This window comes from Sander vitreus, chromosome 23, assembly GCF_031162955.1.
Source record: "Sander vitreus isolate 19-12246 chromosome 23, sanVit1, whole genome shotgun sequence".
Lineage (NCBI taxonomy): Eukaryota > Metazoa > Chordata > Actinopteri > Perciformes > Percidae > Sander > Sander vitreus.
Genome location: NC_135877.1, coordinates 22,145,900 through 22,158,399, shown reverse-complemented (window position 1 = coordinate 22,158,399; position 12,500 = coordinate 22,145,900). Strand labels below are relative to the sequence as shown.

The 12,500-nt window shown below is 45.1% G+C and overlaps 1 protein-coding gene across 1 annotated transcript in view; it reads left to right on the top strand.

Annotated features, from left to right (window-relative positions):
* Positions 1 to 12,500, top strand: part of LOC144512459 (echinoderm microtubule-associated protein-like 6) — a gene marked incomplete at its 3' end in the record, with an annotated part of 122,210 nt that overhangs the window by 97,276 nt on the left and 12,434 nt on the right. The window contains exons 29-34 of the mRNA XM_078243228.1: positions 2,760 to 2,838; positions 3,133 to 3,262; positions 3,488 to 3,586; positions 5,016 to 5,036; positions 7,053 to 7,226; positions 9,599 to 9,807. Of these exons, the coding sequence (XP_078099354.1) occupies positions 2,760 to 2,838; positions 3,133 to 3,262; positions 3,488 to 3,586; positions 5,016 to 5,036; positions 7,053 to 7,226; positions 9,599 to 9,807 (712 nt within the window). The remainder of the gene's footprint in view (positions 1 to 2,759; positions 2,839 to 3,132; positions 3,263 to 3,487; positions 3,587 to 5,015; positions 5,037 to 7,052; positions 7,227 to 9,598; positions 9,808 to 12,500) is intronic.

Sequence of the window (12,500 nt, the reverse complement as noted above, 5' to 3'; positions counted from 1 at the left end):
TGAAGCGGATGCGGGCAGCAACTGGTGACCAGTGAAGAGAGCGGAGGAGCGGTGTAGTGTAGAGGGTGACACAGGAATCAATTGTCGCTCCAGAGCCCACGGAAATACTCCTGTCATATCCCGATCACGACTGCCCCCCCACCCCCAAAAAAAAAAAAATCCTGTCCTGCAAAATCCCGTCCCGTCACCTGGCGGAAAAGAGAGAACGCAAAAAGAGACGTTATCCGTCGCTGTCTGGAGGATCACTAGCCAGTTGATATCGCGTGTGTGCGTTTGGTTAATCAAGGTTGCCTTGAAATTTAGGCTACACTATACATGCATTACCTACAGGTCTAGGTAACATGTATTACCTGCAGGTCTAGGTAACATGTATTACCTGCAGGTCTAGGTAACATGTATTACCTGCAGGTCTAGGTAACATGTATTACCTGCAGGTCTAGGTAACATGCATTACCTACAGGTCTAGGTAACATGCATTACCTGCAGGTCTAGGTAACATGTATTACCTGCAGGTCTAGGTAACATGTATTACCTACAGGTCTAGGTAACATGCATTACCTGCAGGTCTAGGTAACATGTATTACCTGCAGGTCTAGGTAACATGTATTACCTGCAGGTCTAGGTAACATGTATTACCCTGCAGGTCTAGGTAACATGTATTACCTGCAGGTCTAGGTAACATGTATTACCTTCAGGTCTAGGTAACATGTATTACCTGCAGGTCTAGGTAACATGTATTACCTGCAGGTCTAGGTAACATGTATTACCTGCAGGTCTAGGTAACATGTATTACCTGCAGGTCTAGGTAACATGTATTACCTGCAGGTCTAGGTAACATGTATTACCTACAGGTCTAGGTAACATGCATTACCTGCAGGTCTAGGTAACATGTATTACCTGCAGGTCTAGGTAACATGTATTACCTGCAGGTCTAGGTAACATGTATTACCTGCAGGTCTAGGTAACATGTATTACCTGCAGGTCTAGGTAACATGTATTACCTGCAGGTCTAGGTAACATGTATTACCTTCAGGTCTAGGTAACATGTATTACCTGCAGGTCTAGGTAACATGTATTACCTGCAGGTCTAGGTAACATGTATTACCTGCAGGTCTAGGTAACATGTATTACCTTCAGGTCTAGGTAACATGCATTACCTACAGGCTTAGGCCATTTAATTACGTACTTCCTAACGGAGATCTTCTTCCACTCAAAACACACATTTCTCCATCCCGCTCCCGCCCACTCCCATTGATTTCTATGCTCTATTCCGTCCCTATCACGTTACCAACCGTGAAATTGACTCCCGTACCGCAAGACTTCGTAAGAGTTCCGAAAAATTGTCCCCCTCTAGTGTAGTGTGAGAGAACTTGGGGAGGTTGAAGACAAGTTGAGCTGCTGTGTTCTGAATGAGCTAAAGGGGCCAAACGGCACATGCAGGCAGGCCAATCAGGAGGGAGTTGCAGTAGTCTAGACGTAAGATGACTAGAGCCTGAACCAGAACCTGAGACGCCTTCTGCGTTAGAAGGGGATGTATCCTTCTGATGTTGTGCAGCATGTATCTACACAATCGGGTAGTAATGTTGGCAGTGAAGGAGAGTTGGTCGTCAAGTGTCACACCCAGGTTTCTAGCAGTCTGGGTGGGGACTACCACAAAGTTGTCAATTGTTATAGTCAGGTCCTGGGTAGGAGAGCCCTTCCCCGGAAGGAAAAGGAGCTCAGTCTTGTCAAGATTGAGTTTCAGATGGTGTGTGGACATCCAAGAAGAAATGTCAGTCAGACAAGCCGAGATACGTGCTGCTACCTGCGTTTCAGACTCCGGAAAGGAGAGAATTAGTTGGGTGTCATCTGCGTAGCTGTGATAAGAAAAGCTGTGCGAGTGAATGACAGACCCGAGAGAGTTCGTGTACAGAGAAAAGAGGAGGTGTCCCAGGACTGATCCCTGAGGAACCCCAGTTTTGAGTGCGCAAGGTTCTGAGATAGATCCTTTCCAAGTTACCCGCTAGGTCAAGTAGCAAACAGCAAAAGGAGGCAGAATGAGCAAAATCAACAGAACAAAAACAGTCAATTTAACCTTAAGGCAGCAGATCCAATGGCAGTGGGTGGAGAAGCCAAATAAAGTAAGTGCTTATCTTAATATCTAGCTGTCTAGCAGTAAGTCTCATCAGAAGTGCACTCTAAGTCTGGTCTGATTTGAGCTGTTTTATGTAACTGGCTACAAGTGAGGAGGCCCCACCCTAGCTAAAAACAAGGAAATAAAAGTAAATAAATAACAATTCCTTTACAAACCTTGAACCAGGACTAACAAACTGCATGTTGGCCTGTTCACACAATTAGCAACGCTAGCATGTTAGCTCGACAGCCCGAAAACAAAACCAAGCACCTGTAGCATGGTAGCATTTTGTTAGCATGTAGCTAAAACACACAGCTGGTCACATTATAGTTTCTCTGAGGCATGAGGTGTGTGTGTGTGTGTGTGTGTGTGTGTGTGTGTGTGTGTGTGTGTGTCATCTTTGTGTGGGCGCATGTTTAGATGAACGGTGTCTGGCGAGCTCCGAGCAGCAGAGGTCTGTGGAGATCCACAGTTTGTCATTGGTCAAGTTTTATTCCATGAAGTATAAGAAAGCATCCGTCTAGACCTGTCTGTCTCTCTGTCTGTCTGTGTGCAGACTGACCATGCTGTCTCGCTGACTGTTACTGCACCTGTCTTTCACTCAGGTTGATTGATTATTTGATTGACAGCCTGATTGTTCCTCCAGGCCTCCTGTGAGTCGAGCAGCGCCGCAGCCGGAGAAACTCCAGAAGAACAACGTCTCCAAGAAGAAGAGACTGGTGGAGGTATGTCCGTCTCTTTCTTTCTTTCTCTGTATGTCTGTCTGTCTGTTAACTCACATGTCTCTGAACGCACACATGCACGGATGGCGACACAGACGACAACTATACACTTCCGAAATATCTACGATGTGCTCTCTCGGCCACTCTCACTACTAAGAAAACAAACTTTATCAGCCAGCGCATACAGGTGTCCTCTCTGTGACCCCAAAACAAAGGCGCTGATTGGCTGATCCCTGTTACAAGTCTTCTTTACAGTCTGTCTGCCCCCCTGTTTACGCATCTCCCCCTCTCTTGTAGGACCTGGTTTTAGATCATGTCTTTGGTTTTCGGGGCTTTGATTGTCGCAACAACCTGCACTACCTCAACGACGGCACCGACATCGTCTACCACACTGCCGCCACCGCCATCGTCCACAGTCTCAGCAACGGTAATCATGGCAACGCACACAGTCCTAACACACACTTGAGCTCATTAAAACCAAACCAGAGAATAAAAAATAAAAAAAGAACCATTGCATAAAAGCAATGTTTCCGCCTAAAGTTGTCCAGGAGGTGCAGTAGTTGACGGACACGCCAGTTTCTGCAGTTAGGAATCGAACCTGCGACCTTTCAGATCAAAGTAATGTGTTCATGTGTCTTCTTGTGCTGTGCAGGAACTCAGAGTTTCTACCTGGAGCACACTGACGACATCCTCTCTCTGACTGCCAACCAGCACCCGAAATACAAGAATATCATCGCCACTGGACAGATCGGTACACTGAGAGAGTGTGTGTGTTTTGTGTGTGTGTGTGTGTGTGTGTGTGTGTGTGTGTGTGTGTGTGTGTGTGTGTGTGCGTGCATGTATGTTGTAGGCAGAATTTGTCCAAATAAGGTCCTAAGGCCTGACAAATCTGACTTCTATTAATTAATTCCCGTGCCTTCTTTAATTTGACTTACGTTTACCATACACAAGGATCAATCGGAGACGATGAGTTCAGTTAGTCAAGTTTACTGAGTCCAGCATAAGAGTTACAAACACAGCTGTGGGTTCACAAACAGAATGTAAGTTTCCCTAGGGACAGACATGAAGTCAGAGCTTGGTCCACCAAGATCTCATCTGAAGTGTGAGCCCTGATCTATCCTCTCCCTTAGGCTTTTATGCTCCCTTGTTTTCTTGTTTCTAGGCAGAAACTGGTATCTTCACAAACACACACGCCAAGGTCGGGGCCTCTGTGTGGTGCAACTTCCTCATCTGTTCTGTAACTTTAACTGCCTTTCCTGTTTTTCTGCATATCTGTCTGGTACACAATGCACTCTTAACCTTTTATGCGTCAGAGACAGTTCCTTGAACCACTTCCTCAATGACTGCACACATCTCTTTTATGAGCACAAATACAACTTTAACTGCTAATATTCTACAATGTTTGTCAGTCTGTGTGTGTGTGTGTGTGTGTGTGTGTGTGTGTGTGTCTGTGCGTGTGTGTGCGTGCTTCTGCATGTTTGTGTGTTTCTTGACTAAGTCTTCTGAAATAAATGAGTCCTGCTTTTCTCTCCTCTGCTTCATGTTTAACCCGCTTGCTTTTCTTTTTTCCGACTGAGAGAACAGAAACAGACACTAAGGGGGCCTTGCTTCATTCAGGAAGCAGCAGCAAAATGATTAGTTGAGAGGAACTTTATGTACTTTTTGCTGAAGGGATGGTAGAGAGAAAGAGAGGGGGATTTAGTTTTTCTTCATCCTGGATTTATGTTTGATTTTAGCCTTTCCTTGTGAGGTTTATTGTATTAAAAAAAGTATTAAAGTAAAATCAAAAGCGATATTGCTTTGTGCCCTTATCAAATCACAAAAGACTGTGATTTAATTAAATAAGTATACTATAATAAGTTTGAATGAGATAAATATAAATACGTATATCTCCCCCCGCTGTTAAAAAGCAACTAAGTAACTTTTACTCAGAATACATTTTAAAAGCTTCTTTTTACTTTACTTGTACTTAAGCTCATCAAAGTAATAGTACTTATACTATCTAACCCCGATCAGCTACATCCGGCTGATTTAAGCCCCTAAATATCTCTCTTTACTGTCATGGCTGATGGCCTGCTTTTTAACAACTCACTTCAGGTTTTTGTTTGGTTTTTGTTTGTTTTCGTACGTCTGTTTTTTGGCTGGCCTCATTTGTCACCATCGCGCTCACAACACCTCAGGTGACGCCGGTGAACTGCCAGGTAAAAAGCAAACCGCTCCCCTCGCCGCGCCCCGCACACACCCTGAGACCCAGACACCGCCGGCACAATTAGTCCACCAGGACTTTGTGTAGTAAACTCAGGATTTCCTTCCTTCAGGCAGCTGTTGGTTTCAATTCAGCTCGATGAAAGTCAACCAGCAGCGACCTGAAACATTCATTTATGCTGGATTGTTAGGACGGGGTCAGCCCAATGGTCCCACAGTCCTATATGCCCACAGCCCTATGTTCCCACAGCCCAATGTTCCCACAGCCCTATGTTCCTACAGTCCAATGTTCCCACAGTCCAATGGTCCCACAGTCCAATGGTCCCACAGCCCTATGTTCCCACAGCCCTATGTTCCCACAGCCCTATGTTCCCACAGCCCTATGCTCCCACAGCCCAATGGTCCCAGAGCCCTATGTTCCCACAGCCCAATGGTCCCAGAGCCCAATGTTCCCACAGCCCAATGTTCCCACAGCCCTATGTTCCCACAGCCCTATGTTCCCACAGCCCTATGTTCCCACAGCCAGATGTTCCCACAGCCCAATGGTCCCAGAGCCCTATGTTCCCACAGCCCTATGTTCCCACAGCCCAATGTTCCCACAGCCCTATGTTCCTACAGTCCAATGTTCCCACAGTCCAATGTTCCCACAGCCCTATGTTCCCACAGCCAGATGTTCCCACAGCCCTATGTTCCCACAGTCCAATGGTCCCACAGTCCAATGTTCCCACAGCCCTATGTTCCCACAGCCCTATGTTCCCACAGCCCTATGTTCCCACAGCCCTATGTTCCCACAGCCAGATGTTGCCACAGCCCTATGTTCCCACAGCCAGATGTTCCCACAGCCCTATGCTCCCACAGCCCTATGTTCCCACAGCCAGATGTTCCCACAGCCCTATGTTCCTACAGTCCAATGTTCCCACAGTCCAATGTTCCCACAGCCCTATGTTCCCACAGCCCTATGTTCCCACAGCCCTATGCTCCCACAGCCCTATGCTCCCACAGCCCTATGTTCCCACAGCCCTATGTTCCCACATTTCTAGGACATTTTCAAAATTAGGTCTTGTGTTCCTACATTTCCCTCCAATTTAAGCCCTATCCTCCCACAACATTTATTGGGAGCACTTTATAGAAAATTAGGGTTAGGGTTAGGGTTAGGTTAGGTTGGGTGTAATTGCCAAATTGGGAGAAAGGGGGATACAATATGATACAAATTTATGAAAAAGGAAATGTGGGAACATAGGCACGCTCCCTTTGAAAGTCAACCAGCAGCAACCTGAAACATTCATTTATGCTTTAATTAAACCTGCTGTTATTATTTCTCTGTCCTAGAGCAGTTAAATATGGAATCAGATGGGTCTCAATATTTATGAATGTGCACAGAATGAATTCACAAATAGACGTATATTCGTGATTTTTTGATAAATGTCGCTAGGGGGGAGCGAGACGTCTTTCTGTCTCTCTCTGTTTGTCTGTTTGTCTGTGTCTGTCTCTTTGTCTGTCTGTTTGTCTGTCTCTCTCTGTCTGTCTGTCTGTCTGTCTGTGTCTGTCTCTCTCTGTCTGTCTTACTGGCTGTCTGTCTGTCTGTCTGTCTGTCTGTCTGTCTCTCTCTGTCTGTCTGTCTGTCTGTCTGTGTCTCTCTCTGTCTGTCTGTCTGTCTTTCTCTCTCTGTCTGTCTCTCTGTCTGTTTGTCTGTCTCTCTCTGTCTCTCTCTGTCTGTTTGTCTGTCTGTCTGTCTGTCTGTCTATCGCTGTCTGTCTGTCTGTCAGAAGATGTTGGGAGGGGCAGCATGTGAATGTACCGTTCATATATCAACAATCTTTGGGCAGCAGTGCTTTCTTTTTCATCACTAATGCAAGAAGCAGCCAAATATAGCTTCAGCTCTGACGTTGGTCTGGTTCTCGGGGTGTTTGCGGACCTGCATTGATCCCTCTCACTGCTCTGTTTCTGTTTCTCTGACTCTCTCTCTGCATCCTCTCGCTCTCCTCTCCTCGTGTGTCGGGATCTTTCTGTAGGCACCACTCCGTGCATCCACGTGTGGGACGCGATGAGCAAACAGACACTGTCCATCCTGCGCTGCCCCCACACCAAAGGCGTGGGCTACGTTAACTTCAGCGCCACGGGGAAGCTGCTGCTGTCTGTCGGAGTGGATCCTGAACACACCATGACTGTGTGGCGCTGGCAGGAAGGTCAGACTTAGATAAGATAAGCCTTTATTGTCTCCTATAGGAGAAATTCATCTTGGGCATTCGAGGGAACGAAATGGCGACACATCGCGCATGAACACACAATAAACATACAGTTAACCTACATAGAAACATAATCATACATCATCTCATCCAATGCTTCAGTGAACATATAATAAACCTCACACAATACCCCCCTACCTTTCCTCACAATCACAGAAGAACAGAAGACAACCCACAACACATCCTCCCCCTCGTATTGCACATCATTTTGATAAAGATTGCACATTTCCCGTTAACTCATTCTATGGTCAATAACTTCTGTATTCAAATACAAATATAACATAGCATATATATATATATATATATATATATATATATATATATATATATATATATATATATATATATATATATATATATATATTGCACCAGTACCCTATCAGGCATTGCACATCCTATAACCATAATGGTAAGTACCACAAATATTATTTAGTAGTATTAGTCACACATCCATCACTGAGCTCAGATCAGTAACCGCTAAAATACACCAATATCAGTCAGTTAGTGGAGGAAACATTCAGATCTTAACTACTAAAACCACTCTATTATAACTGGGGTTGGGTCTCGTTTGGGTTTTTTCCGATACCCGGTGACTTAAACCAAACCAAACACCGTGCTGTAATGTAACTAAGTACATCTACTCCAGTACTGTACTTAAGTCCAAATGTTGAGGTACTTGTACTTTACTTGAGTCTTTTCTTTTCATGCAACTTTCTACTTCTACTCCGCTACATTTCAGAGAGAAATATTGTACTTTTTACTCCACTACATTCATCTGTTACAGCTTTAGTTACTAGTTACTTTAGTTACTCCACTACATTCATCTGTTACAGCTTTAGTTACTAGTTACTTTACACATTAAGATTACTGCACACAAAACATATGTATAACACAAATATATGTAAGGGACAAATATGTATACCTTACACCTCTGAAAGTACACAATGTACAATGAAAGGTGCATAATGGTACCTTCAAGATGCATTTTTGTACTTTTAAGGGAACATTTGCTAAGGTTGTACCTTAGGGAACAAAGATGGACCTGTATTGTATCTCTTTTTCTGACAGCGTTTAAAGAGGCGCTATGCAGTTTTGGCCATTTCTTCACTGTTTTCTCTCTTTTTGCTGGCAGGTTTCTCTACAGAGCCCCCCCTACAGGTTTCTCTACAGAGCTCCCCTACAGGTTTCTCTACAGAGCTCCCCTACAGGTTTCTCTACAGAGCTCCCCTACAGGTTTCTCTATAGAGCCCCCCTACAGGTTTCTCTACAGAGCTCCCCTACAGGTTTCTCTATAGAGCACCCCCTACAGGTTTCTCTACAGAGCTCCCCTACAGGTTTCTCTATAGAGCTCCCCTACAGGTTTCTCTACAGAGCTCCCCTACAGGTTTCTCTATAGAGCCCCCCTACAGGTTTCTCTACAGAGCCCCCCTACAGGTTTCTCTATAGAGCCCCCCCTACAGGTTTCTCTATAGAGCTCCCCCTACAGGTTTCTCTACAGAGCCCCCCCTACAGGTTTCTCTATAGAGCCCCCCCTACAGGTTTCTCTATAGAGCTCCCCCTACAGGTTTCTCTATAGAGCCCCCCCTAGATGTTTCTCTATAGAGCCCCCCTACAGGTTTCTCTATAGAGCCCCCCCTAGATGTTTCTCTATAGAGCCCCCCCTAGATGTTTCTCTATAGAGCCCCCCCTACAGGTTTCTCTATAGAGCCCCCCTACAGGTTTCTCTATAGAGCCCCCCCTACAGGTTTCTCTATAGATCTCCCCGTACAGGTTTCTCTATAGAACCCCCCCTACAGGTTTCTCTACAGAGCCCCCCTACAGCTCCTAGTTTAGTTGACTCCTCTCTCGGTCAGTCTTCCGTTTTCCTGCTTTACGATGATAGTGTGAAAACCTCCATCTCTACCTTGTTAGCCGGTTCCTGAATGGGGCGTATGTGTGCAGTGCCGTGAAGCCATTCGTTACATGGCGAGACCTGATATCACGCCATACTTCCTGACGCTGAGGCCGGCGGCCCAAAGGTGCGAGGGTGGTTTTTCCGCTCACAGGCGCTAAAAACCATTCAACCCGAAAAAAGTCCTATAACCATTCCAATGACTCTGAAGCTGTTCAGTTAAGGTCAATTAAGCCAAAAAAAACTGCATAGTTCCCCTTTAACTACATTTTCCTGATGATACTTACACACTTTTACTGAAGTTACATTTCAACACAAAACCAACTGCTTTAAACTGTCTGAGGTCAAAGAGCGTACGGATGACACAATTTGAGTAAATGATGTAAGAACGATCATTTAGATGACGGTGTCTCCGCTGCAGGATCCAAGGTGTGCAGTAAAGGCGGACACCCGGACCGGATCTTCGTGGTGGAGTTTCGGCCGGACTCGGACTCCCAGTTTGTGTCGGTGGGAATCAAACATGTGAAGTTCTGGACGCTGGCCGGCGGCGCTCTGATGTACAAGAAGGGCGTGGTGGGAACGGTGGAGGACGGCCGGATGCAGACCATGCTGTCTGTCGCCTTCGGTGCTGTAAGTTACCTGCTGACTTGTCAGTGTTTTCGTACAGGACACGGCTCTGAATAATTAGATCAAAGACCAACGCAGACTTACCTTTGCACGGCAGCTGAATTCTCGCGAGATCTCGCGGGATAACATACACTGACGGACTGGCCATCTGGAATTTGGGCAAATGCCAGAAGGGCCGCCCTCTTTGGGCCACTAATAATAACAAGAATCTGTCTTTGGTTTATTTTGTTATTTTATGCATGCAGCCAAAAATATTCATGATTGTAGTGCAGTGAGCTGAGCGTTGCTCTTTCCATGTTTTTGAGGAGCTGTTATATTATGATAAATGTGCCTTTAGTGGAGCATACAATTGTTATTGGCATATGTCACCGACTGTAGCGATAGTAATGCGTGTCCTTTCAGTGTGTGTTCTAATTTTTGCATTCTCTGTATGTTTTTTTTGGGCTTTTTATCTCAATGTTTGGGTGAGGTTGGTGTGGTTTGAAAATAGGGCCGGTGTGTTGCAAATGATACCGGTCCGTCACTGATGACATATCACACACAAATCTATCTTGTCAGGCTTAAGGTAGTCTCGCATAGCCAGCTCTATGTCCACAGCGCTGTGGAGGAAGGTCTGGCTACACCACAGATGCATTCTGGGATAGGAGAAAACAAACTGGGTTGTTTGCATTTCTTTAAACCAATCACGATGGTCTTGGGCGGCGCTGAGCTCCGGATGCAGCGACGGTGGCTCTGCTAAGTAGTCTCAGCAAGGAACTGGTTTTGGTGGAACATTTGCACTTTGCAAAAGAAAACCCCTCATCCAATATTAAATGAAGTTAACTGTTGACACAATACAGTAACGTGAGATATTTAAATGAGCTGATACATGGTTAAACCTCATTGGCTCTTACCAGTGTATCTCTGTGTGGACTTCGTCCACAACCAAAAGGTTTCTCACCTGTGTGGACTCTCATGTGCGTCTGCAGATCGCACCTGTACCTAAATATTTTCTCACAAACCCTACAACCAAAAGGTTTCTCTCCTGTGTGGACTCTCATGTGTCTCTGCAGATTCCCCCGCTGACCAAATGTTTTCTCACAAACATTACAACCAAACGGTTTCTCTCCTGTGATAGGTGGTGATGATAGATGACTGTGTGGGTCTGCTTCTGATCCTCCACAGTCCTCTCCGTCAGCTTCTGTTTCCATCTGTTGAGGCTCGGCCTCTCTGCTCTCGTCAGTTTGGCTCGGACGAAGCTGTGACGATGGATGTTTCTCTTCGTCATCTTTGCTCTTTGAGACATCGGCCTTCTCCGGTGCTTGAAGCTGCTCTGCCTCCTGACTGATGCAGAGCTCCTCCTCTTCCTCTTTAATGTGTCGCCTCTCTGGGTCCTCCTGGTCCGGACCGCAGTTGTTATAGTGACCTAAAAACAAAAATAAGCAGTGAAAAATATTTTTATTAAAGGTGCTCTAAGCGATGTTGGGTGACGTGACTTCTTGTTGACGTTCGAGAGATGTTTTTTACAGTGTGTTCAGGGGACAGGCAGCTAGCAGATAGTGAGGAGATGTTTTTTACAGTGTGTTCAGGGGACAGGCAGCTAGCAGATAGTGAGATGTTTTTTTACAGTGTGTTCAGGGGACAGACAGCTAGTAGATAGTGAGGAGATGTTTTTTACAGTGTGTTCAGGGGACAGGCAGCTAGCAGATAGTGAGATGTTTTTTACAGTGTGTTCAGGGGACAGGCAGCTAGCAGATAGTGAGATGTTTTTTACAGTGTGTTCAGGGGACAGGCAGCTAGCAGATAGTGAGATGTTTTTTACAGTGTGTTCAGGGGACAAAAAATGTTGTAGCCTAAAAAAACGCATGACATCACTTAGAGCACCTTTAACTGAAACTAAATAAAAACTAAAACCTTCAAGAGAAACTAACACTGAAAACTATATCGACAGGTGAAAAAACTAGTAAAAAATCAAATAGAAATGAAGGTAAATCATTCCAGTTTTTGTTTTTTAGCTTTAATATTTCACGACCGAGAAATGGAAACGGCATGTATTTCCGTCATCTCTCATCGTGACATTAAACCACAGAAACTGAACGGACTTGACATGAAATGGCGCTGCGTGCCATAACTATTTCACATCGGACACTAACGTAGATTTAAACACATGGCTCTTAAGGTAAGGTGAGGAAGTATGAGAGGATCCTCTGGGCCGAGTGGGAGCTCACAGATTAGGGTTAGGGCCAGCGAGACAAAACAGTACTGCACATATTCAGTGGTCACATATCACCATTAACATTGCATACACACACACACACACACACACACACACACTCAAACACACACACACACACAATAATACATCCATGTGCGATGGTTGTTGGACACACACCAACCAACCGAGGTTGCAGGGCTGCGGTAGAGATGCTCGGCCAAAAGAAAATAATGAGAAACTGTTGAATGAATACTTTTAAACATTACTTTGGATATCACCAGGTTTTTGGATACGCGTGAACATCGCAACACTGATCTTTTATAAGAAGGTGGTTGAAGGAATGAAAGAGGGAGGCTATAGCCACAAAACGGTTTCCCTACATGGACACAGTTACATCATTTATTTTAGATTTCCAAAATAAAAATGACTTTAATAGATTAACATCAAACCAAGTTTGGATGATTTCCATCTCCGTTACAAAAGCAAACAAAAGGTTCTTTAA